Here is a 22,107-nt window from a genome sequence, read left to right as displayed (position 1 = left end):
GTTAGTGTACGCTGCAGGGAGCATAACTTGAAACTCAATAAAAAAAGTGTCACTTTCTGCAGTCATGAGTTCGCCACGGGCCATATCCTCACGCCAGAAGGACTTTGCTTTGTTCCTGGGAGAGTGGAGGACGTTCTGCAAGTCCCACTGCCGCAAAACCACATGAAATTTATATCAGATATCCACCCGCTCGTAGCAATTGCTACAAAGGAAACCCATACGGGTTCCATGAAGGAAAAGCCTCACAGAACCTTTATTAATTACTTCTCTCCACCTTGCGGGTTTCCGCAGAAATATTACGTCAAACTCTTGCCTTTGCTTCGAGTTGTTGAAAAAAAAATTACCGACGATTACGTTACTTCCTAATGCGAAATTTGAGCGCAGCAAATAAGCTGTTTCACCTTTTCGATAGATTGAGGCAAAGAAATCGAGCAACACATGTATGCGCTATCACAGATTTTTTTTGTTGCATTTGTTGCACCCTGACTGTTTGCGAGCCTTTGTTTGCGTTTGGCCTCGGCCTCGGCCGCGCGAACGGTAGAGTCTTCTCTGCGACGGCGATGAGCTTCTGCTTCAGCCTCGCTTACTGCTGGTTGCTCTCGACGGCGGCGATGAGCCTCCGCTTCGGCGGTGCGAACGGCAGGGTCTTCTCGGCGGCGGCGATGAGCTTCTGCTTCAGCCTCGCTTACTGCTGGTTGCTCTCGACGGCGGCGATGAGCCTCCGCTTCGGCGGCGCGAACTGCAGGGTCTTCTCGGCGGCGGCGATGAGCTTCTGCTTCAGCCTCGCTTACTGCTGGTTGCTCTCGACGGCGGCGATGAGCCTCCGCTTCGGCGGCGCGAACGGCAGGGTCTTCTCGGCGGCGGCGCTTAGCCTCTGCTTCGGCGACGCGTACTCCTGGATCATCTCGACGGCGGCGACGGTAAGCTTCTGCTTCGGCGGCACGCACCTCTGGATTCTGACGGCGACGGCGCTGGGCCTCTGCTCTGGCAGCTCGTTTAGCAGCAGCAGCATCAGCAGCAGACGGAGGACTTCCATCGGTCGTCTCGCTCATGGCTCAGAAAGAACTGGCAGATAATTTCGCAGTGGCGAACGGCAGCGGCAATTTCGGCTCGGGCGGTGCACATATACAGATCCGCCGCCACCGATCTGGCTCTCTGATTGCCACCGCACAGGGCGAACGGCAGCGGCAATTTCGGCTCGGGCGGTGCACATATACAGATCCGCCGCCACCGATCTGGCTCTCTGATTGCCAACGCACAGGGGTTGCATTGGAGGAGGAGCGAAGAAAGGAATTAAGTTCGAGCCGGCGCTTTGACAACCGGAGACTCGCAGGAAGAGGGGGGAGGGGGGCGGCGTGTACACCCAGCGGCAAACGATGGGGGCAGAAGCGCGCGCAGCAAGCGGACAACACGATAAAGGGAGGAGGGAAGAGATAGCAGCGACTGACTGATGCCGCTGACGCCGATAGTGAGTCAACCCCAGCTGCGGAGTTGGTTTCAGGGACAACGCCGCCGATGCCGACACAAACAATATGATACCCTCGCTTCCGCAGCGCTAAGAACCAGGTCTAGCCGTGGGAAGGTGGTCACGTATTCGTCGACGTGCCGGGGCCTACGTGAAATAACCGGCGCGTCGGCAACTGAAGAGCACCCTATCCGCCACACAAGAACAGGGGGGGGGGGGAACCCTTTCCTCCTCTTTCTGCATGGCGGCGATGGTGTTCTATGCAGTCACGTTATCTTGACTCTCTAGCGGCGTCAGCGGCATCCAGCGGTATCAGTCGGTCGCTGCTAGCGCTGGGGGGATGAAAGGGGGGCGGAGCTGGTTACGAGGCCGACGACAACGCCGACGACGACGCGAAACCCAGGAACGGACGCCAAAGAGCTGCGCTCTAAAATTTGACTTCGCCCTGCCATCTACTAGCCGCCTGGTTAGCTGAGAGGATAGAGCGGCTGCCCCGGAAAGGCTGTAGTTCCGGATTCGAGTCCCGGACTAGGACGAATTTTTCTAAAAATATGAGGCTTTTCTTTCGTGGAACCCGCTTGGGTTTTCTTTGTAGTAATTGCTACGGGCGGGTGAATGTCTGATTTTTTCTTTATTAATTACTTCTCTCCACCTTCAGAGTTTCTGCAGAACTATTACGTCAAACCGTAAGGAACTGCAAGTTTTTCTGGGGACGACTAACTTCGCTGCACGCTTCATCCCCAACATGTCTTCCCTGTCTGCACCGCTCCGGGAAAACCTTTGAAGAACACAGCATGGGTTTGAACACAACAAAATGAAGACACCTTCAAAACCTTTGAGTCTGTCTATACACATGCGCTTCTCCTGTCTTATGTTTAGAAGGAACTGTTGTTGACATTATCTGTAGACGCATGCAAGCCTGGAGTTGGGCGGTTCTATTGCAAAATGGCCACCCGGTCGTCTACTCTTCACGGTCTCTTACCGAAGAGGTATATAGATAAGCGCAAATCGAGAAATAGGTGCTGGCGATCGTTCACGGGTGCACAAGGCTCGAACACTACGTCTTGGGACAGCCAGAGGTCATCGTTGAATCTGACCACCACCCACTGGAGACGATATTTAGGAAGACACAGTGCGAGTGGCCATTACGCTTGCAGCGTAAAGAGCGTAAAAGAACCGTTGGTGCGCATGCACAAGCTTCATCTGCCACTGTATAAATAAACCAGCCTTGCGCAATAAAGCCGCTTGTTATTTCCTGCTGCTCGGCTGTCTACAGGGAAAAGGGCGGTAGAGGCAACTACCTCTAGCGCAACTGCAGCAGCTGCGTTCTCTACGGCAACCGCTGCGTTCTCAGCTGCAGAGCGCCATAGCCACTAAGCCACAGCGGCGGTATCCTCTGAGACAAGAGTTTCCACAAAGAGAACATGCCTTTCTAACGAAGACGCTGCGCGGTCACGATACAGCGCTAGGCGACGCATTTCGTGCCTTCGGGATTTGCCTAGAGTATAGTACTTCCTCTTGCTTTCCTGGATCATCTGAAGTTCTGGGAAGGACCGGGAATACAATGAGAAAGGAGTCTGCTGGGAGAGGATGACTCTGTACTCACGAGAATTTATTTATTTTTTTATAAAACGCCTTAAACGCCCTGCATTGAGTACTGAGTAAGGGGGCATCAGAATAACAGGTACCAAAAAGTGAACAAAGGAAAGAAAATTGCGCAACCAGGAAGTAGAAACTATGTAAGTTTGTTTTGAAAAATGAAGTGTGATAGCGCACAGTTTATTATTTTAATGACAACTGGCATAATATATTCACTCTCGGGAAGCGGAACTCAGCAAGATTGATTGCCGGTATACTGAATACTAGGGTAACGCAGTCTGAAGCAACGCCACAAGTACATCAGCACCACCATCTGTGCTCCAGTGCTACAGTAATCCCGCTTACATAGAGACTGGTGCATGCTGGCTTTCTTGCAGCCAGTGTATTTCGTCTATATGTGAGCGAGCACCACCTCTGTGATATACGCAGATAAACCAGATTTCCCCGAAAGACCGTGTCAATGAGAACTGCACTGCGCGGAGCAATAGAGTACTTCTGACATCCTTGGACTTGCCTTTCACGTGTACTTGATGGCTCTCAGGTTCTTTCAGCCAGCTTTCATTTCGAGCATATCTGTAGCCAAAATCTCAACTGATGCTGCGGTTTTATGATTTTATATATCACTTGCCAAAAATGATTTCAGTCTATTTATGAGTGAGTGGTGAAACGTCTTTATTAAGAACTAAATAAAGTAAGGAAAGAAAAAAAATCAATCAAATAAAATAATTCAGTGCCATCCCACTCTGTAAAGGTGGATGACCAGCGAAGCTGTGTATGCCGGTCCCTTAATGGCGAAATAACTGTCCATTGCCGTGCGTCGAACGCTGTACGCACATACATAGAAGGCGAGACGCGACTAGTCGCTCCTCCACGATGATGAGCCTAGGAAGATGACGAGGCACCGGGGTTATACTTACCCATGTATTGTTGCAGAACGCGGCTCGACACTTTTTACTAACAAATCCCGCCACGTAGGACATACACGCACTTCACCGCACTCCGAGGGCACACACTGATTCACCGTAGCCAAGGTTATCGTGCGTCCCCCAGTGCAGTAATGGTTGTGAGGTCACTCGGAAACCACAAGCGATCGCACACGACACAGGCCACACAAAACTGGATCCCCACAAACTCCCTCTGAAACCTCGCCGTTGTTCAGGTGAAACGTTCCAAGTTTGCGGTATCGGGGCTACATGGACTGTTCGAATTTCCTTCCGCCTCGTGGTCCTGGAGGGCAGCACGCTTAAGGGACCGCCACCACGGGAGAGCGGAAGGAAAGGAGATACGCAAGCGCTTGGAACGCCGACAAAGAGAGGGCGGTGTGAACGTAGACATGGCGGACGCGGGTGAAAGTGTAATATCTGTTCTTATCAGTTTAAAATCTGATGCGGGTGGTATTTGGACCTAAAGTATTAAGCTTATTTTTGCAAGTTGGCGGAGTGCTTAAAGCCTGCTTCACCACCGCCGCGGGTCGGCCCGGCATTACACTGTCTTCGGGATCGGCTCACGTGTGGGGAGAAATTCTCTATCTACACGGCTCGATAGACGCACGCCATTTTTTCCAGAACCTAGCCATATACAGCTTCGCTGTAAAAATTCCAGGTCATTCCGCCCTGCGAATGTGAATGACCAGCGGAGCTGTAAATATCGCGGCAAGAAAACGTCTGGTAAAGACTTTATTGCATCACTCAACTATCACTTAGTGACGACGGTCACAACGATGGTCCCTATGATGTACTGTGATCGGCATACTCACAACTGCAGACAAATTCTCTGCTAACACACACAACTGCTAAGTGTAGTGGTTCAGCCTGTCGAGGTGGCCAAATCGAAACGCGCAGACTTCCCCGCGAGAAATTCATAAAGACCTTCTATGCCGCTAGTCGATGCATGCGTCCGTGGCGTAATGGTTTCAATATCGGGTTTCTGCATAGGTCCTGTATCCGGATCCTGCCGTCAAGCAGATTTATTAATGTTTATTCGCTTATTTATTACACGGTACTTTGTTGAAGATGACGAGTTTGCAAAGTGGCGAAGCCGTTTGAAGCCAGAAGGAAGAAGCTTAGGCAAACCCACGTGCTTCCCATAATTCCAATGCTGGCTGAACCGCCCCGATTGCAGCTCCCGTAGACACTAGCGCCACAGTTCCCTCCAGTAATTATTGTATGAAATCCTTTGGGATTGGGTGGTTTTACATTTTCTCTTGCTACGCCAGGTGTCAGCACATACCTCACTGGTTTGCTTTGCCTCCTCATAGAAGGCGCGCCAGTTTTGAGGCACGGACATTGAAAAACTTATGGGAGGGTAGACATATACAGCTCGGCTAAATAAAGGCATACTTTCGAACTGCGCCGCACTTAAAGCATATTTTATGGGAGTGTAGATCGTTGGCCGCCCAGAGGCAGTAGGCCCTCCAGAGACTGTCTCTCCGTGGCACAGACGAAGAGATCTACAAAAAATGATGAACATCTAACAGCAAGCCCATCTGCACGAGTATTCTTAGTTTTACAAAGAGCAACGAGCTTTACATACGTTCATTTCTTTCTATCACTACATGTTAGCACATGAAAAGTACCAAAAGACAGCGATAATGTGTTCTTTTTCTTAGCTTTTTCTCGTCGACGCGAGGTGGAGTCGTCACAGAGACGCCTTAATTCCAGACCAAAATATGTCTAAGAACGACGTTCCAGACGGCATGCAGATGGTTCCAGATGCGTTCCATTCCTTGTGCTCATAGATGTCTCCTTAGCTGTCAACGTAGACTGTCTACAATGCTAGGCTGTCTACAACACTCCTCCAGATCGTTTAGGTTTAGTGACACGATATCAAAGGGCCTTTTTTTTTTCATGGTGCCACCGAATTCTAACTTTTTCATGCGTATAATCATCATCGAAAGAGTGCAGACGTAGCTGCTGACCAGGTTGCTTCTCTCACTGTCGCGCAGTGTGCGTGTCGGCCTCGGACAAGGCGGCGTCCGGCGGTGGCGGGGGCTGCCGCAGTCGGCGCGTCTGCGCCGGCTGCGGTGCGCCCATCCGCGACCAGTACATCCTGCGCGTGGCGCCGGACCTGGAGTGGCACGCAGCCTGCCTCAAGTGCGCCGACTGCCACCAGTTCCTGGACGAGACCTGCACCTGCTTCGTGCGCGACGGAAAGACTTACTGCAAGCGCGACTACGTCCGGTAAGCGGAGGGCTTAATTCGTATACCTGCGTACGAACTTGACGAGCTTGTCGCGCGACGTCGGGAGGAAAGTCAGGATTGCCACATGGAGACGACCTGAAAAAAAAAACGAAAAAAGAAAGCAGTTTATAGACGTTATGGGTGTAATCAGCAGGTTGTCTATAGAGAGCCTGTGTACTTACGGACCTTTGCTGACTAACGTATATAGACACAACAATCTGTGGACCAGAATAAGCTAAAGGGAACAGACTTGATGAGGACTTCTTGTTTGAAGATGCCATGAAAGCTCCGTACAGCGGCACGACTATAGGAGGGCAAAACGGTCTACGATAAATGTACGAGAAGTATATGGATTGTCTAAATAAATTTTTATAAGTGGTGGAATCAGTTTCATTTCTTTTGTGAGTCGCGCTTTCATCTTTCGATCCGGAAATGCCACACCTTGTCCGCACGCTCTCGTGCTCGTTCCAGGCCGCATGCACACGTTCGGAAATTTCGTGTTTCATCTGGGAAACCGTGTGCTGTACAGTCCTATTAGGACCAACGTGATATCCCCGTATTCTTCAGAAAACACACAGCGACATGGTTTGCTGTAGGGAAATCCCCGCGCACCTCAGAGGCTGCGTGCAGCGCGTTATCATTAGAGACAAAGCTCGGTGATTAAAACGAAAAGAGGAAGAAAAAAGAAAAAAAGGGAAGGGGGGTTTGGACGCTTCGGCGCCACGCTGCGGCGGCGGCGGCGGCGGGGGTCGACTTGGCGCATCATCGTCGGACGCCGGGGACCGCATCTTCCGAGCCGCGCGCGCACCAACGACGGCAAGGAGAGCGCGGGCGCATGCGGCGCCCCCCGAAGGCGCGACCGGAAAGCCAAGCGGGCACCGCGCTGTTATCAGGACCCGCCAAGTGCGCGGAATTCCTAATGCCCTATCGGCCGCGCCATCGGCTCCTCCTGGACACCACCGCACCGACGGTAGTACAGTGCACCGCGGCTGGACAGGGGGACGCAGACCGCAGCAAGGGCCGGAGCCGGCCATTTAGGACCTCCCCCCCCCCTCCCCATCTTACCACTCCCCTCATTTCTTAGCACAGCGCAAGAAGCAGTCTGCGACAGCCGGGCGTCCCCATAGCGCTAATGGCCGGACCGACGACGCCACGTCGTCGCACCGGCTCCGGCATGGCTAATTGTCGTCGCCAGTCTGTCCCTGTTTTGTTTCTGCGGCTCCTCAGGAGACGAGGCCGTGATGGACAGAGAGCCTGACTGCCTGCGCCCCTCCCCGCCGCGTTCCTCCGCGAGGCACAGGAGACGGCCGACTTACGAGTCGCCGGTAGACCAGCCGCGCCGTGGAGCGGCGCAATGGGGCCGAGATAAGCGGCGCCCGGCAAAGCGCATATGCGAGCAACAGGGCGGCTCTGTGCGTTGGCGTGAGCGAAGCCTTCGAGCCCACCTTGAGTGCCCAGCAGAAGCGGACCTGAGCGCTTCAGAGGCGGACATGAGGATCAATATTAAAGCGAGCCGACGTTTAGAGCATCTACATATTCGCCTGTACCGTAGCACGACGCAGCACCCTGTACGCCTGCAGAGATCGTAGTGGACACCATTTTCGCTTATATTGTCATGGCAACAACGGAGGCACTGCCATTTCCCGGCTCTAGAAGCCAGAAAAAGAAGAGTAAGAAAAAGAGAAATGCGGGCATCTGCTAATAAGGTGAACGTGAACTTGAAAGTTGGAAATCAAATGGGGCCCGTCTTGGACACGTTCATAGCTTTGGGAAGACACCGAACGCATATGGATTACAATGATAGAAAATGTTGTGTGCCAGGAAGCTTGGCGCCAAGAATTTTTAATTTGTACCGCGACAATTCGGAGCCAGAATGTCCTGCTGGGTTCTAGAAAACTGTCTGGAAGATAAAAAGTCGTTTTAGATTAAATAATTATGAAAGGCGAGATCGAAAACAACGGGCAAACATGTCATCACACTATCGAAAAAAAAAAAGAACGTATGCCCCATGACCCCCATGTCCAATAATCTTATATCAAGCATATCTGATCCCACATAAATATCTGTAAATTGCCATATATATCATATGAATTCATTAGAGACATGCAACTTATGGGACATATAGGTTTTCTCGACATGCCAGTGACAGATGTCAGAGGGAATCAGATGGTCATCTAGACTTTCTCTCGAGTGCCACTTGAAGTAATTCATCTAGACCTGGCTTAAAGCAAAAAAGCGAGGGAACGGAGTAACTGAGACTCAGGCATTCCTGGTTACAATAGATGAAAGCAGGCGCATGGTAGAAAAGGAAGATGACAGTCATGTTCTGGTGCTGCCGGAACAAAATACGTTCAAGAACACAAGGATAATGCATGGTGTCCGGCGATGGGCCAGCTTTTCGCAGTAGGAAGCTCCAGGATTCACTCCTTGACAGAGAAATTACGCTGAAGTTCGCCTAGGCCTACCATCAAGAATGAAATGGATAGTTATGAGGCTTATACGAGATCAGAAGACATTCGTTTCATTATATCCTGATTTTCATGGTGGATGGAAGTGTGTTTTGGAAGCGGCAGTTGGGTAGTCACAGCCACTCTCATACAATTGGATTAGAATGCACACTGAATTTTGCTGCATCAAACGAAATCACTCGGCCACTGGTCCGCAGATTACGGGCTCGGAATTGTTGGCAACCTAATCTGCAGGAAAAGTGCTAGATGGAGGAGCAGATCGCACACTATACGGATGTATCAATGAAAATACACTACAATCTGGGATATATAGCCTCAAGATACTTGCAGTGGAGCGGGGGACACAGCCTTAAATCCAAGAAGTGCGGGCGTACCAAATCCAACATTTTCCGGTCTCTGCACTGTGATAAAGAACACCAAACAGCAAGGTATGTAAATTCGTTGCAATATTCAGGATCGAATGGAAAAACCGAAATAGCAACAGTTAGATTCCAGGAGGGGTGAAAACAGAAGCCCCGGAGCATGTGATGTTTCAGAAAAAAAAACAAAAAAAAAACACTACTCAAGCGAGAGGCGGAAGAGCAAGAAGAGAAAATGACGGCCAGGATTGATGCATATAAACAAACTTTACCCGGTATGTTATGAGAGTCTAGAAACCTTGAGCTAATGAGGCACAGAATATTGAAAAAACCTTGCATAATCGGCACTTTGTTAAGGATAAACTTCATACTGAGGTACACCCGTGAATGCTGCTTGTTACTTGTTATGGGCAAAGGAATGCATAGGTAATTCACTGCGAGCCATGCGCAGATGTGGAGATTCATGCTCATAGGATTAGGCGATAACTATATGTATAGATGTATGGAAACGCTTCCATAGCGTATTTACGCCATTTGGAAGAAGACTCCAACCACCTTTTTTTGCTTCTGGAAAAAAAAAAAAGGTCAGTCAAGATGGAAAACAAAAGGAAAGAGCCGGCAGCCAGGCGCCTTTCAGAATATATCACTCACGACGCCGTGACTTCTGGAGACGGCTGTCCTCAAGGTCTAAATCAATTTTTTCCGTTGTTTTCGCCACTATCCTGGATGGTGTCAATAGAGGCACGCGCCGAAACACCCTGCGACGGTTCGACGGGGCCATGGTCGCCAGAAAAGTGTGCGTCATACGAGGATGTCGCTTTCCCTTCCTTTGGCAGACCTGCGAGGGCACGCAGAAAACGCCCGCAGACGCCAGCGAATCGCGCTGCATAATGTCCCCGTGTTGGCAGTGGTATTGGCCATGTGGGCGCGCGCACGCGCGTTGTCTCGTGCCCTATTGTTTCTGACAGGTGTCCAAGTCACGTTCGCGCGATCAAAATCGCGCGCCGCGCTTGACCGGATCGGGCGCTCGCGAAGCTCACTTCTTCGGCGCTCGAGTATTGAGCAACTTCTCCCGCGGAGCTACATCCTTAACTAGTTGAGGACACGAGGCGTCTCTTGTTTGTGCAAACTCAGATACCATCAGTCAAGATCCTCTGAATGCAACTTGCACAGGAAAGGCGCTTAATGGAAAGACTATCACCAATAAAATCCCCTGAAACACCCCTTTGAAGCGATGGTATTACGCGAGAGAGCCATGGGTGCGATATTTATCGCGCGATGCCGTTCTGTCCGTTGTTCTATTCATATCTTAACGCTCCGCACCTGCCGATTGTGGCGGCGTTGCGCGGGCAACACGTCGCAAAGCCGCCATATAATCGGCCGTTGCGGTGTCCGCTCAACGTACAAGGCTAATTGCTGTGACACAGACGCAACGCGAGATGTACAGGCCCAGTTTCAGAACTTCTACCGGTGTCGGCCTGCGTTGCATCACTCGACTTCGACGCTAAGCGAGGCGCCAAACTGAAATGCCGAGAGCTGTACCTGCTACGCGTTGACACTGGCGCTTCTACGCGTGATATCGCGTTTTTTTTTTTCTACTCCGGCATCCGCCATTTTCACTGCTATATATATTACTTCTTGCACGTCGCTCGCGCTAAGATAGGCGCCAGAACGCGGGAGCATTCGCACCGACGCTCGAGCGGTGATTATAGTGATGACAATAGTGATCTAAAGAAGGAAATGATTCTTGATTCTGCAACCCCAGAAGGAGCATGGCGAAGCGTCGTCAGGGGAGAGGGAGTTGAAAGTGATAGAGGACAGAGAAAAAGGGAGGATGAGGCCTAATAGACTCGTTAGCGGCGCCGGTACATTTTAGAACTGGTGAATCCCCAGACATTCTCTAGCCCAAATGTTCAATAGTAGTTGACTAGGGAACATTTCAGAGCGCGTTCTTAAATTTGTCATTATTTTCGTTAGTAAATGTTTGTGCAAGCCTCCCCTTGTGTTAATTATTCTAGCAGTTGACGTTCGACCTTACGTAGCTCCTATGGAGACCATGTAGAACATGCAGACCGTATAGAGGAAAACTGTGGATTAAATTTTACCGCGTGTACTAAGGAACGGTCCCGGAACATAAGACACCGAAAAAAAAAAGAAAAGAGAACAAATATAGGTTGGAGAGTGTATTACAAAGGCATGCCACGTCCATCGAAAAATAGAAAGTGTCAAACAGAATGATATTAGGTCAAATGGCCACAAAATTAATCCAGTCAGAGAGCGCTTAATAATTATTTTACTTGCTAAGGCTGCACAGTAAGAAAATTTATTCAGCCAATATGCATACAGGAAAGTTGAATGCATACAAACGAATTGGCTAATACAAGTGTGTTGGCAGAATGGTGCTCGAGTTGAAGCTACCGCGCGTAATATGCCGATCACTTGCCTTATTTTGAAATCTAACCTTTATGAATATCGCGTCAGTTAAAACATTAAAGAGTTCGAACCCCTTGTGCAGCCGCCAGCCTTGTAGGGGCATGCCCGCACGTTTTGGTTTACAGTGTTAAGATGGACGACGTTTTGAAACCTCTGTCGAGTAGCGTAAGAGCGAGACCTGCAAGAATGACATATGTTTGCGGAGGGCAGGCGGATAGTGTTTTAAAGACGAAATAAAAGAAGTAGTGGGGTGCTCCAATAAAATATTCTGAAAAACGTGTTTTATGTAGTCTAGAAATCCTCATTCCATGTGGAAATAACATCTGTGCGTCATGCATATTAAAAGCGTCTACTAAACACTTCAATTTGTTGAAGGCCTAAAATAAAGATGATCAAAAGTGACCGAAATCATTGACTATAAACGCAATGCAGTCACAACACTTAAACTGTTCTGCCGGTTCTCTGAAGCCACGCTTTTAATTAGGTGAGCTTAGTTACAGACGAAGGTCAGCGAAGGCTAGAATGCAGCATAATATTGCCATTCTTAGAAAAGAGAGAGAGAAAAAAAAAAACGAGAGTAAGTGAATTGTCTCAGATACCACAACAAACGATTAGAGAACTCTAATGGCGACATGTGGCACATACCACATATGGTGCGCCGCAGAAAAGAAGCAGCTAGACGGTCTGATTAGGAAAGTATACAAACAAGTGATTGGACTCATGCTAAGCACGAGCACGGCGAAACTCCTAGAGCTGGGACCGCACAACACGCTAGAGGAGCTAATAGAAGCGCAACGTATAGCCGTATACGTATACGAACGCTTCTCCAAGATGACGGCGGGCAGACACATCCTAGATAAATTATGGATCCGCTACCACACATACCACGGAGACAAACGGGACATACCCAAGGAAATAGGGGCCAAACTCACGGTACCCCCCTTACCCAAGAATATGCATCCTATACACCACGAGGGCAGGACAAAAAGCAGGGCAAAGAACATGGCGAAGAACTACGGAAGGAACAAGGACGCGGTCTTTGTAGACGCTGCACGTTACAAACACAAACGCAGCTTTGTCGCAGCAGTACTTAACCACAACAGACAATGCTGCACAAGCTTGACTATAAACCCGAAACGCATCGAAACGGCGGAGGAAGCCGCTATAGCGTTAGCCATAGCACAAACCAACGCATGCTATTTAATCAGCGATTCCCAAACGGCAGTACGCAACTTCGCGAACGGCCGGATCTCAACTGAGGCGCTAAACATACTCAGAAAAGGCAAACCCACAAGGGAAGACAGATGCGTCAAAATCCTATTGATACCAGCCCACACCACCGACTCAACGGGAGAGGACAATCCTAACGCGGCGGCACACAACGTAGCTCGAGGACTGACTTTCCGAGCTGTGACGAACGTAGACCCCTCTACAGGGCCCTCCGATGTATGGGAATGGGAAGACAGAATTACCAGAAGAATTACCAGACAGAATTCGATGGGGGCGAAAATGCGAGAACACCCGTGTACTTAGATTTAGGTGCACGTTAAAGAACCCCAGGTGGTGTAAGTTTCCGGAGTCCTCCACTACGGCGTGCCTCATAATCAGAAAGTGGTTCTGGCACGTAAAACCCCATAATTTACTTTTTTAGAATTACCAGGTTCAACGACATCCCCAACCATTACAAGATGCAAAGATGCACTAGCTTATTTTAGTGAACTTGTCCATGAATACATGAACTCTCTATAGCAGAGAAATGGAACACATCAAAATCAGAGCGATTACGAGAGGGCAAAAAAAAAAAAAGAGACATCGAAGAATTTTATTTATCTATTTAGAAAGTAGTAGTTTGTCGCTTAAGATGTTTGCGCTGAACGTTTATTGAGAAGCCCATTGCGGCAAATCAGTTGCTTTCTTTTTTTTCTTCCAGGATAGTCACAACATGCACATATTCGCGGCTCGCGCTCACTTAACACACGACAAAGTACTTCTTAATAATCGAAAACTGCCCCAATAGGTGGCACGTAGCTCACACTCTCAGTTGTTTCCGTCAAAAAGGCACCGTGTGCGTCTCACGAACCGAACGACAAGAAATATGGGACCGCGATAAAAATACGTGCTCGGCGTGAAGAGTTTGTATAGCGAAGAGAAATGCGCCAGCGCTATGCGACGCCCCGTATCGATTCTCTTCACGTTTCGATCATAAGTCGGGCCGAAGATGCCCAGATATTCTCGCGTTTCAATGTCAGCGCTGTATCGCCGCTTCATTCATATATATATTCGCTCGCGGCGCGCTCCTTATTGCGAAGCGAGCGCTATTGATCAGGTATACGTGTCTCCGAGCCCACGACGCGCGCGACGAGACCGGGCATGGTGACATGGAATATGAGGCAAATTAAGGAGATCGCAATCTCGAGGGGCGATTCCCTCGTCAAGGAACTGGTTCTGTTCGCATAAGGGGGAGAAAGAAAGAAAGAGAGAGAGAGAACGAAAAGAAGAAAAGGAGATGACGAACCATATCTGGCGACGCTCTCGTAAGGGTCGGTGCGGTGTCGTGTTATCGGCTGCGGCCACGGTAACGGAAGTAAGGTTTGTTTACTTTCGCTCTTGGCCTGCAGATGAAGGCAGGGCCTGGGGAGAAAGAGAGAGAGGTGGCGGGAGAGGGCGCTGTCTGCTGCCAATATCGCGCGGCCTGTGGCAAAGAAGATGTGCGCGGAATCTTGCCGTGTTTCCCCCCTCTTCTTATTTTCTTTTTTCTTCTTCTTCTTTTCCTTCAGCGTTCGCTCCTTCGGTTCTATTTCATGGGCGGCACGCGCACATCGGCGAATGTGTACGCGTATAAGCTCGCATGGCTCGCCGCGGGCTTTTCGTCCGATACGGAGGCGGTGTGAAGGTCGCGCGGACCACCTATAATAGACCACGCGGTAGAAATTCGAGATCTTGTATTCTTGTGACGTCGGAATCTTTTTGTTTACTGCGCCGCGCTTGTAATTTCTCCGTGGGAGAAGCTATTTTTTACAATGCGATATCCCGCGGACGTTCTTTAGGTTTGCCGCGATGCTCGCAAAAAGAAAGAAAGAAAGGAAAAGCGAAAGAAAAAAAATACACCGGCAGCGGCGCTGTACTCGCGCACGGCTGTGTGTAGTTATGCGAATTAGATGACAAGCTTGTAGTACCCGTCGCGCAGCATAACACATATTTCTTAACTAATTGCTTGTATGGTGGTGACGCCTGCGGTAAAGACGCTGTGGTGTCAGTGACCGCTATTGAAAAAGAGAGGATAAAATTGCCTGGCAGTCAACCAGAGTGAATTTGTTGTTATTACGGCCAGGATATATGTCAGACATGGAAGGTGATGCTTTCCTTCTTATTTTCTTCATTTCTAAATAATCTAGATGAAAGGAAATGGGGTGACGAAAACTAGAAAGCTTTACAAAAACGGTTATCATGCGATATGCCTTGTAGTACAGCACGACCAGTTGCCAATCAGATTGTTTTGAGCTCCTATAGTTTCGATAGCGCGTATCGTCTATAGTAACCCACTCTACTATAAGATTTCAGCATCACTGGGGACAAAAACAAGAAGAAAAAGGCTCCTAAATGTTGTTGCACACCATCTCGATTCTCTTCCCTTGATGACAAAAGTCTTGCTTTCCGTGGCATACTATGCCAGCTGTAATAAAAGAGCATTTTGAGAGAGGAAGATCTTGTGACCACGACCTCGCACGCCACAGTTACAGAAGGCGACAAGAGTGGTGCTGCTGTTTTTGAATGTAACCGAAATGACGGACCGTCTTTGACACACCGATGAACGGACTACAGTTCGCCTGCGACTCCAACAGTGTGCATTAACTCGGTGTCCCTTCTCCATCCCGGTCTTTTTCTCTGCTTTCACTATGCGATGCGAAAGGTAGTCAGCCCTGCTTTGCCCAAATTACTCTCCCTGCCGCTCAAGTTGCCGCGGGCACGAAAACTATGTTCATTTTAATAATCACCCACTCTAGGAACTGGCCATTTTGGCATCTCGAGCTTGCCAGTCGTAAAAGTCTTACAATTCTTAATGGCGCGGATTTGTATAGACGGCTTTACTGTAGTGACTGACATCATGCAACTTGCGTAGACCGCTCCGCGCGTGTCTATTTGTGCGATCCTTCCGTGCTCTGTTCCTTTCTTACTTCCCTTTGGCCCTCCCCTAGTGTAGGGTAGAAGACCGGAATTTTGCTTCCGCCTTACCTCCTGGTGCATCTTCTTTAAACGTTGTCATTTAACCGCCAAGCTTTGTGACAGCGAGGAAGTGGGAATTTCTACACCAGCTTCTGCGCTCAGCCAACTAAATTTGCGGTTCCAGCCTTTAGATATGCCATCTTAGAATACTAGCCTAGCACAAACAGACTTCACAGTGCCGTGTCTGTGTGTTCAACGCGTGCTCTTCTCGGGCCCTCGTCCTGTTTGAGCTGCGGTAGTATTGCAAGCTCGAGGAGCAGCCAGAAATATGAAAGCGAGCACGAGGCAAATGATAAAGGAACAAAAGCGAGCTTGATTAGCAACTTTGTTGGGCTCTATAAGATTAAAAATAAAAGCTAAGAATGATCAAGAAAAAGAAAGAAAGAAAGGAAGTAAATAAGACGGAAATGTTCACAGTAATGCTCTGCTCACTGCCGTGAAAAGAATACTAGCAGGCTGATATACGTCTTCCCCCGCCTGCCTGTTTTCACACGTGGAAGCTACCAGCGCGGGCACAGCTCAGTGGCCTGAAAGGCAATCACCTTTGGTAATTTCGGCGAGCACGTATAACTGCGTTAGTGGGTGCCAAAACAGGTGAGGCGGCAGTGTACAGGAGGAGCTCAATCACCGGAATCTGTTACCTCGCGTGTTGCGTGAGCTAACAACGAAGAAGCGCAACGACCCGACGCTCCGCGGAAACACGTGTTGCGACCACATGCTGATGGCACCGCCACACCGCCACGCCCTTCCGAGCCGCGCGCACGCACAAGCGCTGCCGATCTCTCACGCCATCGGCGGCGACATTTTCGGCCGCACTGAATTCACTGGGAACCGAACTGCGCCCGTGCGACTGTTTGCCCTGGGTCAACTGCGTCTTTGCTTACATCTCATGGTCTGTCGCCGAGGGGAAAAAGCAAAAGAAAAGGAAAGCACGCGATCGAAGAACGGTTCTAAAGGCGTCGCTTCTTTACGGTCACGAGAGGAGGTGTGCATGGATCGATAAGCATGTATGCAAAGCACTCGCTGTTCGTCACGACAAAGGGCCGCAACGAGCGGACGCCCAAGCAGACTTGTGAGAGTGTGCAGTAAGGCCAAGAGCGAACAGGAAATGCGAACAGCTGTACGATGTTGATCAATAGGCAATGCGGTAAAGTTGCTACTCGTAAGGAAAGATCGCAGTTTACTCGGAGCGAAAGGTCGGGCTCTGACAGGTCAAAGTATGCGGTCGAGCTAACGTGTGCCTCTGAACAAAAGTTCGATCAATAATCAATAATTTTGAACCACTTGAGCCGTTACAACTTGTGATGTCGAACGAACTATGCAAATCTTCAGTTTGAGGTGCATAGAGCCGTGCGGTCATAATCGTAGGCGTGTCGTGCCTTACCGGTGGTCGTCCACGGACCATTCAGTCGTACTTCGCTGCATTGCTTCTCACATCAAATCCAGAGTGAAAGGAGTGTTTGAGTGTTAAACGTGCTTAAGCGCGAGTAGACCGTTTTTGCTTGTCGCTCGATCTTTCTGTCGCCGCCATGCACAGCCGTCACTAATCAGTGCAGAGTGTAAAGGTTCGCGTTCTCTCCTACAGCAGCGTACGTTTGCACGCGCGCTCAACGCAGGCTGTTCGGCACCAAGTGCTCGAAGTGCCGGCTGGGTTTCTGCCGCACGGACTTCGTGATGCGCGCCCGGCAGCACGTGTACCACCTGAACTGCTTCCGGTGCCAGGCCTGCGAACGACAGCTCATGCCGGGAGACGAGTTCGCGCTGCGAGAGGACGGCCTCTTCTGCCGCGCCGACCACGACGTGCTCGACAAGTTCGCCTCCTCCGCGCACGGGGCCCCGCCCGCCAACGGCATTCACGTTGCTCGTGAGTCCATAACCCAGTTCGATTCATATGTCATGTGCAGTGCATTGTGTTCAATACATATTATTGCATGCTGTTCACAAGCATTGAGAGTTAACGACAAAGCGTGCTGTCACCAGACGGCTGGTTATGCTTATGCTTGAGGAAGAAAAGCCGGTGCAGAACACGGAGAAAAGGGCAATCAAATTAACTATGTTCCGTAACCAAATTATATATATATATATATATATATATATATATATATATATATATATATATATCATTTCCGTTATTTACAAGTACGCTTCTCCATATCGTACTTTGTTGCTGTTATTCCGTAATAGCGGCGCGAAACCACAACGTGGGATGGGATGAGGATCGGGCTCTAAGGCTGACTAAAGTATTAGCCTCCACATAAAGCCAGAAGGCAATGAAGCCAAGGAAAGCATAGGTGTAATTAGCTGCGGTTGAAATAGAATTTCAGAAAATAATGAAGAAAAGGGGAACTGAAAGTGCACGAAAAGTAACTTGTCGTCGGTGGGGACGGAACTCACAAGCTTCGCACTTTTCGTCATTGTTTTCTACATTTTCCATTTCGACCACTCTTATGCTTTCCTTGGCTTCATTGCCTGCTGGCTTTATACTGTCATGATGGAGAAAAATCGAGCCTCTCTGTTTCCCTTCTTCTCGTTCAATGCAGCCTCCAGTTAACTTTTGAAGAAAGATGTGCCATATCTGCGTTCTAGTGTTTCGCAGTTCCTAGCGATTTCGCCACGAGTCCGCGTTATAGCGCCTTCCACCTCATACAGTATGCACACCACGAAGCTATGCACGTAATCGATTATATAAAAATTCGCTAAGCCCCATTAGCTTGTCAAATTGCGTGAAATCTAGCTTAACAATGAGTAAAAGACACGACCCGAAACTATACTTGCGGCCAACTTTCTGCAACCATGAAAGGAAAGCTACACAGGCGGAACTTTTGCACAACTGTTACAGAGATACTGAATCAGCGAAGCTTCCATCTGTGAAAGTTTCGTATTTGCGCAAGTGCGGAAAAGCAGAAAAATAAGTCAACTTTACCACTCAGGGGTGCACGTTGTCTTATTTTGCTGCATAAATAAGACTTTGCCCTTTCCTTTCCTAGGCCTCAAATAACGCCATTGAGAATGCGGGAATTTTTTTCAGGAGCGCTCTTGCGCACGCTCTGCCTCCGTAGCTTTCTATTCATTGACACAGAAGGTTTTCCGGCAGCATATAGGAACAGGCGGTCAACAATTAGGAGTTACGCTGTGTCTGAAGTAATAGCATTTCACACAGCCAAAGTTTTCTGAACGACAGTTTGCCGGCCCTCTTAATGAGCCGCATGCTCAGCTATGCCAACTCTACACACTGTTATGAAATGAGTTCCACGCTGCGGGCCCTTCGAGACTCGCTTGTTTGACTGCATGGGTCACTATCTTGATAGCGCTTAAGTATACGTGCGGGCATGTAAATGAACGACAGTGAGCACATATTGTACTCCGCTGTTTCGGACGCGTCAGTGCTCAGAAAATACGTCATTACTTTGTTCGTCAAGGAAGGTAATTGTGAGGCTGCTTTATGCTGAAGGTAAATGTTCTGCAGCCCGCAAACGTAACATGACAAAAAAAAAAAAGTGAACGTAAACGAGTAGATTTTACGTTTCAACTTCGTTTTTTGCCTGCAGAGATCAGTAAGGAGCATGTAAGCAGGCACAAATCGTTGTTTCCGTTTTCTTTGTTCTTTACGAGATATCCTTAAGCTTTCCCTTATTACTAAGGTGCCTGATATATGCAAGCTAGGCGCACGCTAACAATGCAAGAAAAAAAAAAAGGCTGTCCTACTATGCAAGATGGGGAGCTTTAGGGCGACTCTACAGGGGTGTCAAGCAGTCGGTGCTGAAATCTTCGGGAAAGTGCAGAAAACTCTGTCCCCGCCCGTTTCGCTCAACGCGCGCTGAAGTCCTGCGGGAGGTAATTAAGCTAATGGCGGGGCGGGGAGACACCGCCGTCGCCAACGGAACCGATTCTTCGACCGAGACTCGCTAAAGACGGGGGGCGGCACGCGGCGAGGAAGGGGGAATTAATTGCTCGTCCGACCTCCTGCGCACTCGGCGACGAGTGCAGCGCTATACTGCTAGCGACGTTCGCTGCGTCGTCCCCGGTAGGCGGCGCGACGGGTGCCAGGGTCGTGGCACTGCTGAGCTGATGTCATTGAGCAAGTGATGGAAATGAAGAAAGTTTCCGTTGGATGGCGTGAACGCAAGACGAACCTCATCTACAAATGCAAACGTGATAAGGATAGGACGAGCTTGTCCTATGGACGTCGGTGTTATATAGAATGGCAATGCAAGTCATACAATTTGAACTTTCGAAGCGAGTAAAAAAAAAAAAGAGTTATATACTGGGGGAACTACAAAATGGGTTCAGACCAGGCAGACGCTTAGAGGATAATATGTTTGTACAAACTCAGTGCATAGATATTTCAGTAGCTCAGATTTGACCTTTATGGATAGCATTTCTAGATGTTAAGGGAGCCTATACGACAAGGTATACAGGGAATTGTTATGGGATATTCTCAAGCCCCAAGGACTGAAGCAAGGATGTCTTCCGTTCCCATTGTGGCTCGCGCTTTATGGTAAGGGCATAGAAAGACGACTGGAAAACATTGAATTAGGGTTTCAGTTATCATACATACGTAATGGACAAATGATGCAACAGAAGGTCGCCGCAATTATGTATGCAAACGACATAGTGCTACTAGCGGACAATGCAAGAGATTTACACAGACTTGCAAATATGTGCGGCAACGCAGCGACAAACCTAGGCCTTAAGTTTAGCTCAGAAAAATCGGCAATTATACTCTTTAATGAAGATACAAGTACTTACGTGGTGTCACTTCAACAGCTAGTCATACCCATAGTGAAGCAATATAAATACCTCGGCGTATACATAAACGAAGGAAAGACTTGCTCAAGCACCCACCAAGATCATCTGAAAATAACGGTAAATCGGAATTTGCAGCAATGTTGAAACTTAGATTGCTTGGGGCCACACTAAATGTGAGATAGTGCGCGGAATCTGGAAAGAAGTAATGCTGCCAGCGCTAACTATCGCAAATGTCATTCTTTGTTTAAAGTCGAATATCTTGTCGGGGCTGGAAATTAAACAAAGATTGGTAGGCCGGTTGGCTTTGGGAGCCCACGGAAGAGCCACAAATGAGGCAGTGCGCGCTGACTTGGGCTGGGCCTGCTTTGAAGTCACAGAAGCTCAGAACCAAGTTAGTTTTGAAGAAAGACTCAGGAACATGGATGAAAATAAATGGGCAGCTAAAGTGCACAAGTATCTGTACCTGAAAAGCGTGGACACAGAATGGACTTTAGAGGTCAGGAAAGTTGGCGACCAAGTACAAGGTAATCCAAACTATACATAGACGACCAGGAGCCACCAGAAAGAAAGTGAGAGAAACAGAGACAGTTAGTTAGATGCAAAGAATGGAAACAAAAAGGACCATGGAGATTTACAAGAATGAGAAGAAAGAAATTAGAATGGAAATTCTGTACGATAACACGAAGAGCAGTGCCGTACAATTTGAGGCTCGAGCTGGTTGCCTAAGGACAAAAACATACCGGAGCAAATATTCACAAGTAGATGAGGCATGTGTATGCTGCAGCAAAAATCGAGAAACCACTCACCACACCCTAATGGAATCCGAAAAGATTCACGCATAAGTACCGTGCACCTTCCAGAAGCGCTTGGATTTAAAGCGAACAGAAGCATCAACCTGTCAGCAGTCGACATAAGCAAGAGACGTTTGGAGTATTGGTGGAAAAAGGCAGAGAAGAGATTGATACGACCCGATCCATTATATAGGCATATAGGTAGCTGTACAACGTTGATAGAGAAGTTTTGAGGAAGAGAAAAAAGATTAGAGACATGTATACAAAAATGCTATAGAATGAAAAGCATACATAGCACATGAGTAACTCAAGCAGGCTAGGCGACTTCTCTCTGCCCAGTTTCAAGGGGAATGCCAATAAATCATCATCATCATAATCATCATAATCATCATCCACCGTAGGAGTTGGCTTCCTCGCTTCTGTAGACTATATCGTGCCTATATCTTGGCCGCAGAGAATAACAAATATACGGAAAGGTTAGGGGCAACTCCTTGGTGGTAATCAGCTTTTGCGTGTCACAGGTAAGGCGCACAAGTTCTAAACCATCACCTGCCCTTGTCACGCAGAAGCATTATTACAGTGATAGCAGTTACGAGCACTTGCCTCGCTTCGGTTTTTTTTTTTTTCAGTCACAACAGTTAATGTATTCTAATTCCACCCGATTCTTGGCCAATCCATCAAGGTTGATATGCGCCATAATCAGAAGTAAATCGACTCAAAACAAGACAAATAAAAGTAGCATACTGTCACTGGAACTGCATCGAACTTGGAGCGAAACCAAGAACTTCTTATTTTATTTATTTATTATTTTGATTCGAACCTCAAGGGTCCCAAACGGGA

At 48.6% G+C, this 22,107-nt stretch overlaps 1 protein-coding gene and 1 pseudogene across 2 annotated transcripts in view; both read left to right on the top strand.

Annotated features, from left to right (window-relative positions):
• Positions 1–22,107, top strand: part of tup (LIM1_Isl and LIM2_Isl domain-containing protein tup) — a 155,503-nt gene that overhangs the window by 50,966 nt on the left and 82,430 nt on the right. For both annotated transcript variants that reach the window (XM_050188788.3, XM_050188787.3), the window contains exons 2-3: positions 6,009–6,243; positions 17,344–17,591. In XM_050188788.3, the coding sequence (XP_050044745.1) occupies positions 6,009–6,243; positions 17,344–17,591 (483 nt within the window). The remainder of the gene's footprint in view (positions 1–6,008; positions 6,244–17,343; positions 17,592–22,107) is intronic.
• On the top strand, positions 4,398–4,577 carry LOC126542104 (U2 spliceosomal RNA; annotated as a pseudogene).

The sequence above is a fragment of the Dermacentor andersoni genome, chromosome 2 (genome assembly GCF_023375885.2).
Source record: "Dermacentor andersoni chromosome 2, qqDerAnde1_hic_scaffold, whole genome shotgun sequence".
Lineage (NCBI taxonomy): Eukaryota > Metazoa > Arthropoda > Arachnida > Ixodida > Ixodidae > Dermacentor > Dermacentor andersoni.
This window is presented reverse-complemented; position numbering and strand designations above follow the sequence as displayed.